Here is a 22,875-nt window from a genome sequence, read left to right as displayed (position 1 = left end):
CTAGGTCCCAATAAACTAAAGTAGTTCTTAACAGAGAATGCAGATCCATCTTAACAGCTTCTTTTTAAACTTCTCAATGTGCATTTAGACAACATCTCATGCCATTCTTTCACAATAATTATAAATACTGTATCAGTAGAACTTATTTACACCTGAATATGTTATCAATGATTTAATTATTTTTTTATTTTTGCTTTAGGTGCGTGTTGAATTTTTGGATGACAGCAATCGCTCCATTATCCGCAATGTTAAAGGGCCTGTTCGTGAAGGGGACATCCTGACTCTTTTAGAGTCGGAACGTGAAGCTAGGCGATTAAGATAATGTGTAGGTTCTTTTTGAGAAATTTGTTTTAGAATTACATAATTTGAAATGTTTTTAGGGTACATGCATTCTTTGAAAGTTCACAAAATTCTTTGAAAAGGGATAATCTCTTTTCCAGAATTACTTAACCCTTTGCATCTTGAATTTATGCAAGTTTGAATAATGCCTACAGCCAATGACCCCATAGCACTAATTTGTATGAAAATATGGACAGTGCCGTGCCTTCCTATTTTTATTCCTTGCTTGAGTAACACTTAAAACCATGGAGTATTTAAATTTCTTTACTCATTCGATACTGGTCTATTGATGCAGTTGAGGTAAAGAACTGAAGGATTTGTAAATGTCTTCAGTTTGGGTTGAAAGCTTTGTATCTGTTGCCATCAATAAAGTAAAGGGAATTCAAAAACAATAAATGACATTTTTGTTTTGTTGCAGATTTGAGTCATGACTTAAAAGCCAACCCAGGTGTTTTCCCAGTCAGTTTTTCCTTATAAGACCAGTGGATATTGAATAAATGAGCTTTGCTGTGACATGTGGTTTTGTTGTTTTTGGACTGGTTACCTTCATAAAAGCAGCATGAGGAGTGTGCAAGTAGTACAGTAGTGCTGTGATGATGTTATTGTGCAAATGAACTACCTTGCCGTCCAGCCCCGTTGCAGATTTGGTTTTAAGTTTGTAAAGGGTCTCCATTCTCTGGGTGTAGTTGTATCTTTGCTTCAGATGTGCACAAAATCTACAGATTAAACAGTGATAAGATGCAGATTTTGTCAGTGGTTAAAAGGTGGGAGGTGTCGGTTAAGAGGAAAAAATAATGTATGCTTTCCTGATAAATGCCTACAAGTTAAATCAAACTTTGTCCGAGGAAGTCCAAGACTTTATTTTGTTTGATCACAAACACAGCATGTACATGCATGAGTATATATACACAACATAATGGGCATGGGCTCTTCTTCCAGCAGGTCTTGAATTTGGTTGGTCTTCTGCTTCAGCTCTTTCCTTTCTATCTTTTGTCAGGTCCTGTAAAGTCACCCATTCCTGGTACTTTTTTCCCCTAGAATGTGTGTGCAGGCAGTCTTCTATACCTCTTGTAATCCTGGCCACTGATTCTTCCAGTGCTGCAGACCTGTTTTTTTAACTTCGCAGATGAGCTCCTCTTGATCTCTAAGGAACTGCACATTGAATGTGTGGTGCAGTCTGTCTGATGAGTCAGGGAAAGACCTCAGCGTTTTCTTCATGGTTGCCACAAACATGAGTGTATATACACAACGTAATGGGCCTGAAGGACCTCTGGCAGGCACTTTGACTGCTCAGCCTTGCTTTGTCCTTGACAAGGATGTGACCATACCAGGCGATTTTACAAGTGAGAATGCTATCGACGAGACCAGTAAACAGTCTCCAGCACCTTAGAACCAACGATGAAGCTGCAGAGTTTCCTCATTCTTTGTTGGGCCTTTCTGTATACTTGGATTATGTGACTGTAAAAGGATAGTCTTCTATCACTGTATCAAGGTACTTGAAACTGGCAGCCCTCTGTACCTGCTGATTTGGATTGGTGGGGAGAATGGGGTACTTCTATAATGTGCTCTCCCAAAGACCATCTCCATTTTCTCAACATTCAGCTCCAGGAAACTGCGGTCAAACCTGTCCTGTTCCCTTATGCAGGCCAATTTATCTGCATACTTACAAGTTTGAGAATAGCATTGTTATTGGTAATTTCATTTGTATGTACAGAGAACAGGAATGGGGAAAGCACACATCCCCGACGGGTACCCATGATGATCTGTCAGAATTATTCAATTGACCTGTTGGTAAAACTCTTAAGACCCACCCTCTGTGGTTGGTCCTTCAAGAATGATTGTACCCACAGAACTTGGCTGGTGTTGACATCCAAGTCTAGTAGGTGCTTTTTGAGATGTGGCTGGACTGTGTTGAATGCGCTGGAAAAATCCATAAACAGGTGTAGGATATGCAAAAGAAAAAGAGAGTGGCATCAGATAGCCTTCTACGTGCTTGTAGGCAAGGATCCAGGTGATCAGCTACAACCACTTTGGAAGATGGAAATTGTGTTTGTACCTGATACACATAGCTTCATGCGAATAAAAAAGGTCTATGAAGTTGACACTTTGCACCAACATTTCAGATAAATTGCCTGTGTTAAATCGGACCCCAATATTACATGGGTATGAAAGAAACAAGCTCGAACATCTTTCCCTGGTCTGGTGAAAACTAGCATTAAAGAGATGTGATACAACATCAGATTATGTGTGTGTTAAAATGAGCAGTGTTGCAATACATAAAATATCTTAAATGTTGTCAAAATATTTCTATCACATCAATGAACCCTTGCAGGGATGTTTTGGCTACTGCCTTTAAATTTTGATATGATATTGCTAAATCATAAAAAATACATAAAAGCAATAAAGAAAAAGTACTTTTATTACATCTTTTACAAGGGTGGTGGGCAGTTTTCTTCTTGTGGATCAGTCTCTAAATTCTAAGCTATGGTGGGCTGGTTAAATACCCAAAACTTGCATCGCTTGACTACATAACAAACCTAGTGATAATAAAAGACAGGCCAGTCTAAAGATGTCTATGGACCATAGTTTCCTCACCTGTTTTACGACCAGTCCTGCCGCTTCACACACAATTACGGTTAACAATTTTCCTAGCATTAAGAGAATATTAAACTAGTTGCAATTATTAAATTAATGCTAATTGTGCATTTTTAATATGTTGTTCATATGTAAGCAAGCTACTGAACATCTATCGATCAAATGAATTGAGTTTTATTCCTTCAAATCACGCCATCTTGGACTCTCATGCATTAAGCAGGCCAACACATTCTGCTAACCCATCATCTAAAATTATTACTTTGGTAAGAGCAGAAACTTTGTCAGACTCTTTGATTTCAGTTGTTCCTTATTCATGTCAATGAAGCTAACATTGTGTAGCTATTAGAAGACCCTCACTGTGAAAGAATGCTATCACTGCTGGCTGTAGTTAAAATTCTTAGCTAAAGTAGTGCACAATCTAACCACTAAATAAAAATCGACTAACAATGGTCTATGAAATTCTCCTGCTTCATGCAGGAGGTACAGGCGAGATGCTTTTTGTATTTGCTTTCTCTGAATATCTGTTGACAGAATTGATAGATAACAATAGTCACTGAATGACGAATATTCGAAACTGATCACACGTCTTCTTTAACAAGACCCTCGCACTTGAAGGAGTCTTTCTTTGTGGTTTTTTGATGCTGATGTAAATGCACTCTTTGACACAAGGAGTGGCTGATCTTTTCCTGTAGCATAAACTTTGTTTCTCAATTTCTCAACTCCATCTAAATCATTCAGCTTCAGACCAGCACCAAAACTAAAATCTTGTGCCTCTTGAACAGATGTGTGTTTGTTCAACAAACATGCCATAACAAACCCTGTCATAAATGCATCAAAACCTGCCCTGTGGCAACCGCTTCGACTCTCGTCAAGCTTAAAAGATGTTTCAAGGTATGCATTCATGATAGAATCTATATTATCATTGTATTGTGACCTGTTACTTATTTTGACTTCATCAGAGTTGCCATCTTCCATCACATCATCAGACATGGATAGACTGCAATTCACAAGTTTTGTATAACTGTCAGATTTTAAGATTTCTTCACTGTTGTGTAATGTTGCTATTTCTTCGTCCACAAATTTTTTGCAGTCCATTCCATTAGATGTTCTATCTCCACTCTGCTCTTTGAGGGCTGCTAATTTTCTTCGACGCTGCCGATTTTTGGCTGTCTTGATGCCATCAAGGTCTAGGATAAGATCTATTGCGTGAGACTTTGGGCATTTCTTTCCTTTGGAACACCATCCATGTCCCTGATAAGAAGTACAAATATTAATATTCATAAAAGAAAAATAGCAACAATTTACCATCAACCATCTAAAGATATGACTATTATACTTCTTCCTGTTTGCAGTCATTTCAATGACTTTTTATGTTAATTTTTATAATATTAACAGATAAAGTGACAGCTTACTCAAATTTTAGCATTACAGTACAGTGGTACCTCAGCACTCGACTACAATCTGTTGTAAGGTTTGTCAAGTTGTGAGTACTCTCCCTGTCCTCCCCACAAGAAACACCGGCCTGTGGCACAATGTTTAGCACCTGTTATCAATACCACAAAGAATGGCTGTCCTGGGTAGTCCATGTAAGTGATTAGCTGAGTGAACAGGTAATGAAAGCAGAGGTGTTGTTATCCATGCATTTTATACTCTTATATTTACATATATCAAGAATTCTTACTGCAAAATTCTGGCAAACAAGCTCTTGCAAAATTTTAGCATTTGGTATATAATCCATCTCCACAGCAGTAGCAGGCAGGTCACAGTGGCTGTACGTAACACTCGCATGGTAAGAAGAATGCTTGCTAAATTCCAGGCAGACTCTTCTGTGCTCAATGCCAGACTGCAGAGCATTTATCCTTTGCCTAAAAAAATAATAAGAAAAAATATTTTCTAGTTTTGATTCATAACATTAATATTAAATAGCATAAATTTATATCAGGATCTTTTTTAAAAAAACCAAGTTAAAGAAAGTAAAAGGAGAGGAGAAAATGACAGTCATTGATAAATATAAATTAAACTGAACGGTGATTACCATTTTCGGAAGACATACTCTAGGTATGTAGCAGGTAACCTGTCCACAAACTCCACAATGTATTTAGTGTCCAATATCCCTCCAGGAAACATCTCAGACAGGTCTGCCAGAAATATCTGTAAAGAAGCTGGAAGATCGGTGTACAGATTCTGATACAGAAACACCAAATCCACAAAACCATTGTGAAACACTATTGGTACCTCACTCCAAAGAAGAACTTCAAAAAGCTTTCGAGCAGTAGGGCCTGCTGTGCTGGCAGCCGCATTGCTTTCTTTTTCCCCCTGCACAAACAGTACATTTAATTTTGCTCTTTAAAAAGCTGTGTACAAAGAACTCTGTGCTGTTGACATTAATTTGATGTGTTCAGACTGGATTATTTGTGTTGAATCATCAACTACATGTAATTACTGTTATGACACTAATTTTAGAAATAAAGCAGTGTGATGTTTGTCTATGTGAGTGGTGGGCAACCTAGAAATCAGACCATTGGTCCAATCCTCACCAACTTTGGCAGAAATACTCATTTTGTCTACAGTTCAGTTATAAGCTATATTCAATGCTTATTTGTTTGTTATTAGTAGTTTCAAAAGAAAAAAAAAACTATGTAGAAGAAATTCCTATGTACATTAAGTTGATTTAGTATACAGAGCAAATTTGAGGGAGTATCATATGCAAAAGCAAAATATAGAGACAGGAAAAGAGAAAATGGGACAGTCTCTGTGTGGCTTGGTGACTTTTACCACTATTATTTTAATGTATTCCTTTTGCCAACCTGTCAAGTGAATGATACACTTTTTTGATACACTTTTACTCGTGATGCTCTTTTCCTAGGTTGCTATACTGACACTGCACATGAATGAGCTTTGTTCAAATGCAGCAGCACAATAAAATGTTCTTCATAAAATCGTAGTTAGAATACTTAGTGTCAGGGATCAACCAGGCAAAGCTAATTATCTAACAATTATTACAACTGTGTGGAGTTTCTGCCTCTAATTTCTCAAGTTGTGCAAATGCAAACAAATCGCTGATGTTTAGATACTTACTATTCAGTGTAATGACATTCGTTGATTTTTGTATGTCCACAAAGGGAAACATTTTTTTCATTGTTATCAAATGAAAAATAAACACTGTTCGAAATAAAGTGGTGCATGGATACTTATGTATGTAAGGTAAAAAATACATTCCTTGCTCAGTCTAATTTATGTAATAGAAGAACAATTAGCATAGCACAGGAATATGGCTTATAACCACAAAGCAGACCTGGAGCTTCAAATGGTTTACACAATTACACAGCATGTCTAAATGCAACACAAATTAGCTGGAGTTTATGTAGACTTGCTTAGATTTAGATTGATTAGAAACTATTTCACTTTAAAATATACAGATACATCTCTAGCTACTTTCTGAGATAGTGTGTTATGCAATCCTCTATAAAAACAAAACAAAAACATCCTCAGCACATTGCGTTACATGCACATGGAAGTTATGCTTAAATGTATTGTGAAAACACACATACATATAAATGATCCATGACAGAGAGGAATACAGGTGGTCTAGGGCAGTGGTTCTCAAAGTATTTCGGACCGCGGACCACTTTACTTAAGTAAAAACTATGGCGGACCACCAAGGCCTAAAAATCACTCTGTACTATGAGTTTCAAATTTAAATTGCTGCATTTGTTTCATTACAATTCAAAACTAAACGTACTTCTGTACAGTAGTACAGTAATAAGTTGACATAAACCTACGTACCTCGTTCTTTGTGATTAAAATGTTAATGCGAGGAATGCATCACTTTAAACATCACTTTGCTGACTGTCAGCCACGGACCACCTGACTTATGCCGACGGACCACTAGTGGTCCGCGGACCACACTTTGAGAACCACTGGTCTAGGGTTACATCAGCCCCGAGTTACGATGTTCTGTGGTTACAACACATCTCCCATTTACTGTATAAAGCCCTGTTTCCACTTACGTGATTTTGTGTCATAAACGTTTAACGCGAACTTCGTGTTTGGTGCGTGCGGCGGAAGAATTAAACGTATTTTATGTGTGTTTTTGATAATTACTGAGCTAGGATAGGTATTAGGATAGGATAAGTGCTTACAGCATGTTATTTATGCACAGTATGTACGTATGTTCTGACTTACAGCGAAAATCGGTTTACGATGCGTCGTAGGAACAGAACAAAGTCATAACTCGAGGACTGCCTGTATAGACATACAGGTCAACCAATGATGATAAAGGAGACTATATCAAAATTCCCTTATTCTGAGGGAAAATTAGGGCATAGATAAAGTGGGGATCAAATAGTGATTGAACTGACTATAGATCATGATCAAATCAACTCTTGATGTGATTAAACAGGCAAATAGTTGAACTGACTGCCCCCCTATGCACTAACCTTCTCTTTTCCACGGTAATAGGAAACACCACTGGAATACTGCTTATTGAAGTCAAATCCATGCTCTATGAGAAATTTAAGAGCTGCAGGTTCCACCATATAATCTTCTGAGCACAGCAATACCACATTAAATGTCTGTACACTGTAAGTCCATTGCTTGATTTTCACCATGCCATTAGTAGCAATGTCATAACTATTATCGACTGGTGAAGGCTCTGTGGAGATGTCTGTTGTTGTCAAAGAGGCACTGGATGAAACATTACACAGTTTGAAGCAAGAAAGGCCAAGAGAAAGAATGGACCTTGTCTGGGCAATTTCTCGAACATTGGTGTACCGATCTGGCAAAGACCTGAAATTATAAAGAAAATGTAAGTAGTACATGTTTGCAAAATAAATATGGAAAACAGAAAGCTTAATGATAACATTTTATCAGAGTGTGCAAAACTTTTCCTAAGTTTATGCATAAATATTGTATTATTAATTTTCTGTAAGGTGGCACAAATATTTTGTCTCCTTGTGGTCAGAAAACATTTTTCCTAATTAAAAAGCTCTAAAGTTTCTCACTTAGCACACAAACGTTTCCTGTTTCCAAGTCCGCTAAGTTCCTGAAACACAAAGCAAGTATTTTGATATGTAGAAACTATTTTTTAAAAGTGACATTCCCATTATACATTATACAGTTGATGACAACCAACCACTTTACTGAAAGCATTTTATGTAAACAAAAATTTCCAGGTGAAAATGCATCAAATTTTAGCTAGTGATTACTGTTATGCAAACGAATGATATAAGCGTTTAAAAAAAAAAAGGAATACCGTATCTAGAGCAACGTATGTGGCAGTTTTTATTGCAAGAACGAGGGATGGCCAAATTTCCTTAATGTTGCTGGAATTGACGTCCACCACTGGAACCTCGGAAAATCTATATGTTGATGGCATGTTTCTTGGCTGAGTAAGAACTTGATCTTTTCCCTGCAGTAAAAAAATAATAACAATACGATTACTATTAAACATCAGAGCTAATGTTTCTGGGAAATCTCATGCAGACAATTTAATGAAGCTGTCTAAATTGGCACAAACTTGGATTTGACATACGAAATAAGATTTGCAATCCGTGAAATTTGCGTTGCATCTACGTTCCTCATGTGTGTGTGAAGTTACCGTTAAAGCGGGAGAGTGCCTTCCCTTGGAGAAGATTTAAAAAAAAAAAAAAAAATAAGCAAAGCAGACGACAGTTAGATGATGTCTGCTTGAGATTCCTAAAATATTGAATGAAACTTCGTTCAGTTCTTCATTGTTTACATCACTCAAAGCTAACAATAAATACTTCATATACAAACATAAGTATTTCATCGAAAAATCCGAAGAAATTTAAGTTAATAAGTAAACTAATTAAGACGGAAACCTCAAGGGACATCATTCGTATAATATCTTTTGTGGTGTTTCAAAGAAATGGCGGCCAGCCTTATTCACAAGTTGGCCGCAAGAGAGGTTCGTATTCTTTTCTCCATTTAAAGACCAGTGAGCTGGTTGAAGCCTTTCGGAAATATATTATTAATGGGTTAAATAAGATAATATTTTTATGGGAAGCATTATCAGAAAAAAATTTAAGAAGGTTTGTTTTGTCCTGAGACAACAAAGTGCTTTTACTTCTAAGGGACATAATTTTAATAGTGACCACTGCCGTTTAATGACCAAAATCCCAGATTCTAAGTATCTGAAATAGCATTAGTAGAAAAAAAGTGCCTGCAGTCTCCACTGTTAATTCTTTAAACTGTTCTTTATTATAGAACATTATGACAAACCCCACCCCTGTTATGCTGTAAGTAATAATTTAATACAATAGCATTTCTAGTACTACTGATGCTAGTACTAATTTGGAACTAGAGTGTGTGTGGTATGTAAATTATGATTTTATCATTATCATTGGTAATTTCGTTTTATTATGTGTAGACTTTTTTATTTTTAATTGCAAAGATGCCAGACAATTGACAGTATAGTACTGTGGTAATTTATCAATCAACAGTTATTCTGACTTAGGATTAAGACAGTTTTTATAAGATTGTTGAATAAACTATTTGTAAACTGAAAGTATTGTATTTGATAACTGTATATGTCTACTATCATATGTGTAAATGTGACCTTAACAAAAACAAAAAAAAACCACTCAGAAGAAAATTCTCATTTGTGTATTTAGAGCAATAATCATCATCATTATGCCTGAAATATCTCTGTGGTAACTTAGTGATACAAAATAGCTTTAGTAGATAAATGATTGCCTACTATGTTATTACCTCATTCGTGACCATCATGTTATTACTGTTTATTGTGTTTACCACTTTGAAGTTATTATTTTCTATAAGCAAAGGAGAAATAGACACCTAAATTATTAAATATACATGCCACACATCCCTATTGGCTTTGTCTGAGTGTTATATGCTAGATCTTTATTTCATTGGAATGAATGTGGTGGAGATCATGAACCACAAAGGATTCTTGATGGCTACTTTAGCCAAAGCAGATTGGTATCAGTTTTCTGATATATCCCACTATTTCATTATGTTCTAAATTTTATACCATTAAAAATTGTAAGAGAACAAAATGCCATTGGGATATGCATTGGTCACTTTTTAGGACAGTAGTTTATTGAGCAGTTTCAGATCAATTTCCATTAATATTGTCATTGAAAGTATCTTATGAGATACAGTGCATTGAAATCTATGTAAATAAAAATATTTTTTAGTTTTAAAATAGATATGTTTTGAACAGGTAAATGGAAGCTTTCAGTCATCCAAAAGAAAACTGCCATGGAAGCTATTTACAAAAATTCCAGGCCGCATGTGCTATAGACTAAAGTCCTTGGTCCCAGCTGCTATCTTGGAAGAAGGGTGATCATATTAAATATTTACTATTCTTCTTCTTCATGTTTCTTTGTGTGTCCTTCCAAAGAGAATAGAATGAAGGGGACAGAACAATAAATTCTGGTGGTGTATAATGTATTGGTGGGCAGAAGGGGTTATTTTGTTTCAAACAAAGTAAGTTAAATGATTATATTAAAACTGAGAGGTTTTTTTGTTGTTTTGTGGTATTGGGTGGTTTGCACTCTTTAATAACTTGGAAGAGATTTCACTTTTATTTAATATTTGTATTTGTAGAAAATAAAAAGTGCTTTCAGCAAAACCGATAAGATTTACTTAAAATAAATGAAGAAAGCTGAGGCCTACTTTGGTTCTTTTATAAATTTTCAGGAAATAAGCTATTAAGTCTTGAAGTGGTGTCATTTGAAATTTTAGATTAAATATATATGGTACAGCAGGTGATGAACTTTACAATAACACATGTCACTTTTTAATTAAAGACAAACAAAACATCAAATAGGGGATTTTCTAAAACATGCAATCTGTGTTGACAGTTCATGTTTATGCCAGTAGGGATTATTCCTGAATTCTAACAAATAATAAATTATCATTCATTGCAGTCACATCTTCCTGGGATTCAGCAAGTCTGGTCACTTTGTTCTGTCCTACTCTTTGTACTTCGACACAGAGGAACATACTGCTTATCCCTTCTATGTGTACAAGCTACAGTGGTGGCTTTTTATTCCAAATAAACCTCTACAACTGGTAAGTTCTGCTATCTGTTTATTTCTTTCAGAAGTTGTGTGTAGATTGTGAGGGTAACTTTTTGATTCCAGCAGTTGTGGTTTTCCTAGTCTCCATTGCCAGAGTTTGTTTTTTTCCACACAAAATCTTTACTGTTGGATATTTATTTCACTGCTTTTTTTCTTTGCTTGTCAGTCCTGCCTGTTTAAGTGGTTGAACAAAGATATGTTTTATTCTGTGTACACATAATTCCCAATGGCTGTAACTAGTCATATGTGCTCACTTATGTTATTCAGATTTCAGAAGTAAGGTTGTTTGGAGAAGAAGAAATTACACAAGACCTATTTATAGCTTACTGTGAGTGGCCACAAGATTGTGATAAGATCATCATCTATGGTCACAGGTGAGTGTGCAGAAACCTTTTGTTCTGCTTTGAAGACTACATCAACTTCACAAATATATCACAGTTAAAGACTCCATTCTTCACACTAATTAAGGCCTTCAAGATCAGGGCTTCTGCTAAGGCTAAATTCTTTGGGGTCCCAGGACCCCTTCTTCAGATTTTTAAGGGGTCCCTGTTCTTCGCCCAAATTTGAAGGGGACCCCATTGACAAAAATTGAAGGGGTCCTCCGAACTTTTAATGCGTACTGTACGCAATTTTTTGCGTAAGCAGAAGCCCTGAAGATAATTTAATAAACTAACACACCTGTTCAGAAACCAATATCGCTAAAGTAAAAAAACTGATGTTAGTCTGGTGAGCAGCCGATTGCCTGTACTTTATTCTGTATCATAGCTAATCAACACATGACAAATAAGGCTCAGTAAATGTCTGCTGTCAAAATCATAAGCAAAAACATAGATAAGCAATTGCTTAACATAGGTCACCTAAACTTAACTGTTTCCCAACAAATGCATATATCTGATCCTCACTGAGAAGATAAAATTTATAAATACTGCCTAAAACTCAGTCAGATATGATCAGCACTTTTCACTGGAGTGTTTGGTGAAGTAAGAAATATGAATATTATAAGAACAAGATTTCTGAGTAAAACCCAATAATTTTCTGTTCAAGTGGTTGCCACATGACTAATTTGTTGGACAGAATAGGTTTTCCATTTGCTTGTTGACTCCTTTCGCTGGTCATTGAATATTTCAAACAACAGCAACACTTAGAGCACATTAGAAATAAAAACTATCACTTCTTAATACACGAATTTTCCCGAAGAAACTCTGTTAAGCTTGGTGCCAGCGTCTGATCAGATATCACATTTTTTAATTCTCGTGTTATGCATTATAAAGTACATTATTGTTGGTACCAAATAAAAATCGACACAGAAAATTTTGGGCAAAGCTTTTGATGTCACTGACATCAGTGTTATTGCATAGGAAAAAGGGATAATATGGTATTTGGATCATACTATGAATTGTATTTTTTTTTTAACAAAGTGTTGTATGTTTCCTTGTTCCCTCTTGCTTCAGTGTACCTGGTGCACGTGATGACACTTGTCAGTGCTTCTTGACGGTAACAGCAGTGCCTTCTGTTGGACAGTGCCATGATTGTCATAATCTAGGAAGAAGAGGTAGTGTTTGTTGAGTGACTGAAAAAGAGAGAGAGGTAAAGGGAGAAAATATTTTGATTTATGTGGCATGTTGTTTTTAGAAACACAACTAAAATCTTGTGTAAATTAATTATGACAGTTTTGCGATATTTTCAGCTTAAACTAAGTAAAAGCCTTTAATAATTTTGGTATGGCATTATTTATCTCTTCTTGTCAAATTCTTTATTTCAGCCCCAACCTTTGGACCAATTATTCAGCAGTGTCTTCTTCACAGCTACTGTGTACATACAAAATTTGACCTGGCACCTCCATTCCCTTTCTTTTCTCCTCGTGTTCAGCTACGTGTAGATGGTATTGTTGTTCTCAATACAGGCGATTCACTTGTAGCATTACAAGTTGACACCCAGTTACCAATTCAAAGTTTTGATGATGCGGGACGTCTTTCCTCTAAAGTTTCACACAGTAGAGGAGCAAATTCCGAAGGAAGAAGTACAAGAACTTTTCTTGGTGCTGATCTATCTATTCTAGGCACAGTGACCACATACTATACACAGGAAAGCTCTGATGAACGATTGCCTGAAAACTCAAATCAGAAACGTCGTCGTGCCTCAGGATCTTCTGTGTGTGAAATTGCTGCAGTTACTAGTGATGAGGAGGAAGAAAATTTTTACTCCCCAGATTTTTCAGAAAATAGTGACAATGACCAGGCAGAGTTAGGAAAGTGTGGAGGAGAAGAGAAAGTTCGAGTTTGTGAAAAGTGCAAAAGTCCATTAAAAGGCAGTGCTCAGTGCTGTTGTTCGTTATTAGTAGTGAGTGGACACAGGCCTGCTCTGCGAACCAAAAACGAAGGCAATGCTAACAATTCTGAAAATGTGAAAAATGGTAACAGTGGCAATGCTCACTATGTGTCTAGTCATGAGTGCCTATCTCCCAAGTCACCCAAGTCACCCAAGAGCTCCTCAGGGTACCAAGACAATGTCCGCAGTCCTCACAATGTGTGCCAGCTCGGAAGCACTGGTGGAGGAGACAAGGGACCCAGTCAAGCACAAACTTCAGACAGAGACATTCTGCCTCACTGCCATAGCACATCCAATAATAGTCTTCAGTCACCTCCTGCTACAGTTATCCACAGTCCAACATTTGAGGTTTGTGGGACTAAGAACTTGCCTGGTGAGGTGGAAGAGCCAGTTGGCTGCTCCAGTTCTTGTTTATCTTCTTCTCAGCGTTCATTCTTTTCTTCTACTAGCAGCAGTGGAGATAGTGTTTCTCGATCCCAAAGTTCTGAGAGTGTTATCGTGCACACAAACTATGCCCGGACAGTAACGTTTTCAGTACGACGCTTTGCTTTGGGTGGTGAGGAGTTGGTAGATTCTCCGCAGCCAGCAGAAGGTAAGGTATACATGAATGATTGTAGGAAAATAAGGACTTCCAAGATGTTTTACTTTTATTTTATTTTTATGTTGCTTTCACTCCAGAGTTTATGAATAGTGATGATATATTCACATAATTAAATTAGGACTAGCATTTCTTAGATGTCGTAGATTACTTTCCTCCCCAACTGTCCAGACTTTGCTCAGCATCTGATACCCTTCTGCTCCATATTCTCTGTAACAAACTTTATTTGGCTGACCAATTCGCCTTCACCTATGCTGGTCCATGTACTTGGGGCACTTTCCTTTGCCTCTCTGCCAGGCCAAGCTTCCTATTTAAACAGTGTTAAGAAGCAGCTTACAATACATCTCTTTAAAAGACTTTAGTATTGAAAGCAACTGACCTCAGCAGCACCTTGAACTGTTTATTAGAATCCATGTGCTATACCTGTCTCCAAATGTTAGTATTAAAACATTATTTTAAATGGAATATTACTTGAGCAGAAATGTTATTGCATATTATTGTATAAAGTTTTAAATTTGTGGCATAATTGAGTACTGTTTGTGGCTAAATTCATTAGAACTTATAAAGAAAATTGTTTGTCTTTTCAGATGAATATGACCTCGCATACCGTAGTATTCTACCAGTTCAAGTAGTGTGGAACAAGAAACCACTGAGTATTATCCGAACAATCAAAGCTGACATGTCACTGGTAAGCAGAAATGTAGGAGACTAAGTTGTTGCCGAGGTGGCTCTAGGCTCATAGGTGCTTGAAGGTATTAAACCTTAGATCTTACATGTTTGATCCTGAGAAGTGTGAAGGTTCAAAACCCCAAACACAATGTACTTAGGCAGCAGAGGACAAAAAATGACTTTACATGTTAAGCATCGGTGATCCTCAAATGTTTTTGATCTTAAGGTAACCATTACAATTAACGTTAGTCAGTTTACTTACATACTGTCACTAAAGCCTCAAGTGTGAAAATTTACTATTGGAAATGATTTGCACTTTTATATTGGCATAGTTGCTCACATGGTTGTTGGTGAAATAACAGTAAAAAAGGAGAGACTTATGCAAATTTTTAAACAATTGGAAAAGCAGAGAGATATTTTCAGGAACGCTGTTACAGATATTCCTTATCATTTACCATGTGCACATTACTCACATCACATTGTGTCACCAGTCACAGCTATAATACTTTGGCTTTAAACGTTAAATTTGAAGTACATTTATCGAGATAACTTCAGGTATTCATGCACCTATTCAGGTTTGTTGGACAAAATAAAGCATGTTTATTTTTATATCCAATAAAGCATGGACCCCTTTGCAGTACTTTAAAACCCTCTTGGTTCTTCAGTGTATATGTTACTAGGTTGTAGGAGCAAAGTGGTTTTCAAATATGACAGAGTTCTGTGTAGGTACAGCGAAGTCAGCTCTACACATATCAATGAAGTTGTGTATTTTCTGGGCAACTTGTATCAGTCATGCTGGGGTCAGCTATAATGCTACCAGTATTGACATCGTACGCAGCTTCGGCCTTGATGGAGATTCAAACAGGCGAAGAAATCATTTTTATTTGGTTTCTGAAGATTTGTTTCTCGTTAGGATTTCATGCTTAAGGCATTAATAAGGGATACGAAAACAGTCTTTTGAACATGATGTGTGTCACCAGTTGGGTAGATCTTTTGACATAAAATTTCAAGCTGGAGACACTGAATATTGTTCATATAGAGATGAATATACAAATGTAGTTATTTTTCGTGTGTGTGGACACCATTTCCAGGTGGCTTAAATTTAACATGTTTATATGTGATATACACCATAAATGAATTATGTGAAATACTTATTACTTATGTTAAAGAAAAATAGACTCTAAGATATTGTTGTACAAAGCTTTTTAAAGACAGGATTATGTTACAGAAAACTATTCATGGTGTCAATCACAATCTTTTTACCACTGCTAAAAGCTTGCTTTCATTTTTGCATCTTTTTCATTCAGGTTTTTTGGGGAATGCAAAATATAGTTTTTTCATCATAAACAGTTCAATGAAATTATGTTACCCTTTCCTAGCAGGACAAAAATTATTGTAAAACAACATTTGTGTATAAAAAGCAAAAATAATGCTGAGTTTATAACTTCTTTTTTATCCAATAGCATTTTGAAAAGAATGAATATTTTCTGCTTTTGTGTGTGTGTGTGCTGTGTGTGTTTTAGATCACAGTCCTACAGATGACATTTGACATCGAGCATTACATGGTTGAAGCTATCCACAGTGAAGCAGATTGGGGCCAGCGCTATGTGGCCTTCTGCAACTATGATCTTCAAATACTAGATGTATGTTTGCAGTGGATTGTTTATTTAAATGTGCTAATTTTCTTCGAAAATGTTTAGCAAAATTGCCATTTAACCAATAGTAATGGTATTTGATACTAATTTTAATATTCACTATATAGTAAGTGCAGATTATAGATCCAAAAAAGAACTTTAACTTAGCAGAAGGATATTCCTTTTGCAACTTCTTCTTACTGATTATCAGGTGTGTCCTGCAAGTCGCAGTGTTTATGGCACAGTGTATGCTTTGATCCAAGCTAAAGAGACTATGGATTCAAGGAATAAAATGAGGTATTATGTGAGAAAATGGCAGAAAATCATAGACTCATAATACTTGAACATGTATGTGCTTTATATTTTGCATATTTAAAAAAAAATAAAATCAAGTGTAAATAGATGAAAGGTCATTTTAGAGCAATAAGCTAAAATTTTCTCAGCAGATGAAGTTTGTCATTGTCTGTTTTATTCTGTTGGTGCATCTGTTGAAGGACAGTGAGGTTATTTTTTTTTTTCTACCAGAATTGTGTCGTACATGTTGGTGATTAGCCAGATTAAATACGGTAGCATGTATTTGTAATAGTTTGCATACATCTCGCTAACACTGTCCATCTTTGTGGGAAAATATATTTTTTGTGGGGAAATATATTTTTCAAAGGCCTGTCGTATCCTTTCCATTTTCTTTTCAAGGTTATAACACGTTAATAAATATAAGCTGTACATTGGTACTGAAGATGATTTTTTTTTGTTAAACAGGGCTACAATTAAACTGTACCAGACAAGCTTTACTTTTGAGCTCAGTTTGTGCACAGGTATATAAAGTGTTGCTCATAATTGCTATCGTATATTTTAGCCATGTTTCATTCTTAATATGATGTACAGCTCATGAGCAGAAAATTTTCCTTTCAAAGATTTTGAGATAACTTTTTTATTACTTAATATGTTATGTGTGCACTTAGCCAAGTTTAGTCCGTCATCTTATCTCTACTGCTGTCATTCCTTTCTCATGAAATTTTAAAACTAATTTTGTGATTTGATTTTATTTACTTTGTGAATCAGTGTCTGCTTAAAATAGTGTTTTATAATACTAAGATTTCAGAAAGTAAAAACAATTTTACAAAGTGCCATCTTTATTGAACCATATTAGAATATTTGTCAAGAGTTATAAAAAGGTAAAAAAATTGATTAATATTAGTTTGCTATTAAGAAGCTCAAGTCAAATTCAGTTCCTGTTCAAGAGTATTGATTTCATGCTTCTTTTGTATGTTAGGTTTGTACTCTACTTTGCATATTGAAGACCTGACAGAGGCTGATGAGCAACTTTTGAGGGGGTTTGTATTTTTTCTGTTGCTTATTGTTTCCATCTGTTTGAATCATAGGTTTTCTTGTTGTGAATGTTTCGTCTGGTATTTTTAGACATGAAAAGGAGTTCATCAGTATTTTATTTACTGTGTTTCACAAGGAAGATAAAGGCATGAAGTAATCTAGAATTATTTTTACTTATTTGTCTTGTCAGCTTCTTTTCCAGTTAATTGTACATTTTTAATAACACACAGAATAAGCTGCCTGGAAGAAACATGTAACTACATGTGAGTAAAATTGGCCACCTTTTATGTCTGTTAAGAATAAGACATTTTGTGTGAGAATATGTCCAGTGTATTCACATAAGTAAGACTATTGCAGACGAGAATGGAAACCAGGTAGTCGGGAGTGCTGCCTCCTGAGACGAAAAGTTGCTGTACCTCCTTCTTTCTTTCGAAGTGTGCATGTGCTGTCAAATGAAGCAGTCTTCAAAGGTATCCAACATTTGAATCATTTTCTGATGATGCACTTGCCAGTAAATATGTTACTTACATATTTGATATAGTTAAGTAAAAATGCCAATGATATTCAAGTGTGTATTTTAAGATAAAATTTCTTTTCATGCATTATACATGAACAGATACTTTGGAAGCATTAAATGTTTGTTTCTTTTCAGGTCAATCACTTTCTCTCCTAGTGGCTCCATATCAATACACTGCCATCATGTTGTGAAGTTTAAAGGTTTATATCTGGATAGTGAGTGGCAGTGTGAAAACCTCAGCATAAGCTTTGCTGATTCCCAAGCAAAAAGAGAGTTGTTTGCTTGGATCTTAAATGACTGGTTGAAGGCCATTGTTTGAGACTAGAATTCTGTCATCCATTATTTTAGTTTACAGCATAGTATAAAAGCAGTAATATGACACTTATCCTGGAAAGTAAGATTACAACATATTGCCATAAAGGTTTTACAATAAAGGTAGTTCTCACATTTGATGCTACACTAAAAAAAACAAAAAAAACAAGAAAAACAAATGTGTCTCAGTTTATCTTGTCAGTACTGTTATGAAAAAAATATGCATTCCTCTCGCATTTTATTTCAGATTTTTTTTTTTAAATTATGGCTTGAGGAAGCGTTTGAATATCACTGTCCTCAGGCCTTAAATCTATAAAACATCTTCCAAATGCTCCTAGTAGTAGCATTTAATAAAAAAAATGAATATGTTTTTTAATGTATACTGTCATATGTAAGCAGCTAAATTGACAAAAACTTATTCTGACAAAGAACATTTCAGATCAAGCTCTTATACTCAGCATGTGACAGAGATGGTGTGTTTGCAAGTGTGGAGAAAGTAAGAAAGGTTGATTTCCTTCATCTTTTTATGAAAATATCGACTACCAGGAATTATGTTTTCTGTGAATGCCTGTGTCATGTGACATCCAGTTAGTATGTGCTTTTCTGCTGTGTATTTGTATCCACACTAGTTTTCACAGTGGTAGTTTTACTGAAATGAGGAATTAAATTAGTCTTAAGAGTGGAAAATGTTCTCTTTCTGGCAGTTGTAAATCACCCAGTTCATTTCAAAACTATTACAAAAATAAGAGTTAACAGTCTAAAATGAATGAGTTTAATCTGCTGTTTCCTATAGCACAGAATTATGATTCTATTTACAAGGTCCCATTGTCCTGTTCCTCTCTGGACGGAGGAGGAAAACATTCCAGATGCATTTTATTATCCTGAAAAATTGGCTATATTGTCTTCAGGAACAGTGCTTTATGATGAAAGAGTATATAACAATTTTTGTAAGCATAGAGCAAGTAAATGCATGACATGATGTTTTCAGAGAGCAAACATGGCAATAGGTTTTATACAGAGTCTACAGTCTTCTGTTTTACTGAGAAATGTCTATGGCTGAGTTTGTTTTATTCTTATGATCTTAATCCAAGCTGTAGAACACAACCAGATCAGAAGATAGGTTTGTGAGTAAAAGCACAACAACAAAAAATGACATGCTGTAATGTTTTACTCCCCCCACTAGTCCAGTCACATAGTAATGCATAACAACAAATCATTTCTTCCTCGTCATATATTCTTATTCAAGACCATAGTATTTAAAAGTATGTAGTTATACCTTGGTGTGTGTGTGCATGTGGACACATCTAAATTTCCACATTTCACAAGACATAACATGTTTTAACATGTTTAGCACTTCTTTGTCTGAGCACTTCAATTTCCATGAATAACCTATGTTATGAATCATCAATCTCATTCCACTTAAGCAGACATATAGAAAAAAAATGAGCATGGGATGCTTTTCCATTTTTGTTTATTTGAAGATAGTCATCAGCATATTGGTTTAACACAAAGCTAGACTGCTACAGCATTTTGAAAATTTATCTGCTGATGATTACATTGCAATTTGGCTGGTTTTTAAAGAATTAGGATTATTTGTCCATTTTCTGTTACATCTTCAGGTCTTTTAATATTAGTTTCATTTGGTTAAGAACATTTCAAACAAAAGGTGTTTTTCACAGGTGATTTTTATTTTGCCTGGAAGTTCAGTTTGAACTACTACAGTGTTGCTGAACATCATGTACAACAATAAGCATTATGGTCTACTCTTAACATGATGGATTTTTTTGTTGTTGTTGTTGTTGTAGATGCAAAAAATTGTATCGGATGGCTCATGATCTTGCCATCATCACTGATCAGTAGGTTGAATGTCTTCTGATTTAAATTACATTGACAGTTTAGAAGACTGGAATAATACTAAGAAATCATTCAGTTAGCCTCCCTTAAAAAGAAAAATAACAGAAGATGATGTGAATTTTTGGCTTTGTTTTATGATGGGTTAGGGTTAGTTTGTTTTATGATGTTATACATATTGAGGTCCTTTTTTAAATGACTGATGTGGTTTCTTGACAAGCCCTTACCACTTAGCAGGTCCTTCTGGAAATTGTTTTTAAAGACGTACCAAAGTTCTTATTTATATATTTCTTAGAGTGTTAAAGTCATTAGACTTTAAATAATTTCAGTATATCTTGTTGGCTTCTAAATTTAGGTGCTACCTGCGTTAAACAGTCATGGAAGAAAACCTGTTGCACACATCTTTATTTACATAGTTGCTGCATTTTTTTTGTAATTTGACATTTAATTTAGATTTTTTTAATGTAGATAATATGGTTTGAATTCCAGCCTATTACTGTTTAATCTCATCTGCCTGGACTAGTGAAAGTTGGTCAGGTTATTTAAATTTGCTCAGCCTTGCAACCTTAGCTGTGCTTGCATTGTGCCTTGAAGTAATTTAGTAGAGGTACAGATGCGAAATTAAAGATACAAAAGATCTTATTTTATTTAATTGTTAAAGCATTTTTATGCATTTCAGTTCTCTAATTAGTTGAAGAATACATTTATAGGTTTTGCTGGGTTACTTTTTTTCTTTTCTTTTTTTTATTTGCAGGCTGTGATGTTCCGTTATTTTATATCAAATGGAATATCTTTGTGACGTATCAGCTGATTGTTCTTTGCCAATGTTAGCACAAACAACTTCAAGATATATATATAAAAGATATTGTGTTGATTTTCTTTTATTTGTTTTTGTTACAATTGATGGTAATGTTTCCAATTTAGATAATTAATAATTAGCTGAATCAACTCTCAGTTCTATTTTTGTTAATATATCAAAGTTCTTGTCCTGTTTAAGGCTAATTTGCAGTAAGCCTTTAAATGTCTTTCGTAGTCTTAGAGGTGATAAAGATGATGATAAAAATATTACTGATTTGATGATTATTATTTTATTACTATTGAAGATGTTTAAATTATACTTTTATGAAAATCATTAGGCCAGGAATGCTTCTTTCTCAAGAATTTAGGAATGCATAAGAAGATGAATGTAGATCAAAATGAGAAAATAAGCGAGATGGAAATTGGGTGGAACTAGCTGGTTGAAAGTATAGACTTATTTCCTGAATAAGTGTGTTCCACTCCTAGGTCTCAAAAATTTGCAAAAGCTGACAGCTAATCAATAATAATTTACCAGTTAACTGATAACCAAGTTGAAATGCTCTCACTTCACCTATCCAGAACTGACATTTTCATCACTTATCTTCTTAACCCCAGAGTTTAATTTTAAAAGTATTAAGTGGTGTTAAAAAAATGTCCCAATACACATCTCAGCATCATTAGATAAAAATCTTAGTTAATTAGCCATGAGCTTCTGTATACTAGTACAAGGAGATAATATGACTTTTTTGGGGGGGAATTTTATTTTCTCAAGTTAGGAAACATTATCAGGAAGGCATCCTATACAGTTTTTTTGTATGACAAAAGGTCACAAAACTAAATTTTGAGTGTTGTAGATCTCTTTTACCAAATAGTACAAATTAATTGTCCCCCTTAAACCAAGCTTTGATGTTAGATTTTCAAACTGCTCACCACCAGCAGCTGCATACCGTTAAAGATATAATTCACTCCCAATCTTCTCTTGTCACCCCTTTCTCATTTGCTTTGCCAGAAGCATTTAACAGTCCATCTGCTTTGCAGAAAATTCTGTGGCAATAGTTAACAAGGCCACAGCTATTCCAATAATGTTTATGTGTTGGGCACAAAAAAGCTTCACTTTAAGTTTCTTGGGAAATTAAAATAACATCAGAATTACATAAAATAAAAGACCTGATGTACACTAATAATTTTAGATTCTGTCAGTTCAGACAGCCAATCAGCAGCTGACAACAAAAGCCAGACTTTGTCCTTGTGTTCAATTTTTTTGCAACATAAGCTCACACTGTATGATGTAAAAATGTATCTTATATTCTGAACCTTTGAGTGTGGGGGGCGGGGGGCGGGGCTTGCATGCATGTGTGTTTGAATTTTCTGTGCATGCTTGATAAGTGAAAGTGGATTTATGATGGTGTTCATTCAATGAACTGCAGTGAGAATATTGGCAGGCATTAAGTATTGCATTCATAATGGTTTAGCTTATTCATTTTATTTTGAAATTAGTTTTGAAGTTTGATTGCATAAAAAAATCTCTTTGATCCACAGATCATTGGTAAGCATGCATCCAATGTTTGCATTCACTTGAAAGTTAACTTTCGTCTGTTTGAAATGTTCTTTTTTTGCAGAAGTGTTAAAATAAAACGCTTCAAAACAAAGCAATCTAGCATTGTGTTTTAAAATGATGAAGTGTAAATTGTTATGTAGAAATAATGTGTGTGTATATATATATATCTCTTATTATTGTCATCTTCGCACACAAACATGGGTATGCAGGCACAAAAAAGTATTTCATCACGAAATTGCTTTACTAGACTGCTGGCACACTTTTTTTTCCAGTTTACT

General features: G+C 35.2%; 2 protein-coding genes across 3 annotated transcripts; one reads left to right on the top strand and one right to left on the bottom strand.

Moving 5' to 3' along the window:
• Positions 1–2,740: 2,740 nt before the first annotated feature.
• LOC112573768 (target of EGR1 protein 1-like) lies at positions 2,741–8,589 on the bottom strand. Of its 2 annotated transcripts, none has more exons than XM_025254360.1 (7): positions 8,468–8,589; positions 8,189–8,344; positions 7,938–7,978; positions 7,374–7,722; positions 4,970–5,250; positions 4,616–4,799; positions 2,741–4,185 (listed from the first exon to the last, which is right to left on the bottom strand). In XM_025254360.1, the coding sequence occupies exons 2-7, from the start codon at positions 8,309–8,311 to the stop codon at positions 3,526–3,528; spliced, it is 1,638 nt and encodes a 545-aa protein (XP_025110145.1). In that variant the 5' UTR covers positions 8,312–8,344; positions 8,468–8,589; the 3' UTR covers positions 2,741–3,525. The 2 variants fall into 2 exon arrangements, with proteins under 2 accessions (XP_025110145.1, XP_025110144.1); XM_025254359.1 differs by having other exon boundaries at positions 8,482–8,560.
• Positions 8,590–8,613: 24 nt separating this feature from the next.
• On the top strand, positions 8,614–22,692 carry LOC112573767 (DDB1- and CUL4-associated factor 15-like). The gene is made up of 13 exons (XM_025254358.1): positions 8,614–8,863; positions 10,142–10,260; positions 10,851–10,995; positions 11,271–11,377; positions 12,455–12,555; positions 12,766–13,923; positions 14,517–14,617; positions 16,122–16,241; positions 16,444–16,529; positions 16,992–17,047; positions 17,506–17,566; positions 17,919–18,031; positions 18,214–22,692. Exons 1-13 carry the CDS (start codon positions 8,825–8,827, stop codon positions 18,267–18,269), a joined length of 2,262 nt encoding a protein of 753 aa, XP_025110143.1. The 5' UTR covers positions 8,614–8,824; the 3' UTR covers positions 18,270–22,692.
• The last annotated feature ends 183 nt before the right edge of the window (positions 22,693–22,875 follow it).

Source organism: Pomacea canaliculata, linkage group LG10, assembly GCF_003073045.1.
Source record: "Pomacea canaliculata isolate SZHN2017 linkage group LG10, ASM307304v1, whole genome shotgun sequence".
Lineage (NCBI taxonomy): Eukaryota > Metazoa > Mollusca > Gastropoda > Architaenioglossa > Ampullariidae > Pomacea > Pomacea canaliculata.
The sequence above is the reverse complement of the archived record's forward strand: the minus strand, read 5'-3'. Positions and strand labels throughout refer to the sequence as shown.

Bases quoted from the DNA above. Each gene is read 5' to 3' on its own strand.
- LOC112573768 (XM_025254359.1), bottom strand. From the start codon at position 8,517: ATGAGGAACGTAGATGCAACGCAAATTTCACGGATT. The intron at 7,723-7,937 runs GTGAGAAACTTT...TTATAATTTCAG, and splicing joins AGGAAACGTTTGTGTGCTAA to GTCTTTGCCAGATCGGTACA. The intron at 4,186-4,615 runs GTAAGAATTCTT...ACTTCTTATCAG, and splicing joins TTGTTTGCCAGAATTTTGCA to GGACATGGATGGTGTTCCAA.
- LOC112573767 (XM_025254358.1), top strand. From the start codon at position 8,825: ATGGCGGCCAGCCTTATTCACAAGTTGGCCGCAAGAGAG. The intron at 10,261-10,850 runs GTGATCATATTA...CATTCATTGCAG, and splicing joins GCTGCTATCTTGGAAGAAGG to TCACATCTTCCTGGGATTCA. The intron at 18,032-18,213 runs GTATCCAACATT...GTTTCTTTTCAG, and splicing joins AAATGAAGCAGTCTTCAAAG to GTCAATCACTTTCTCTCCTA.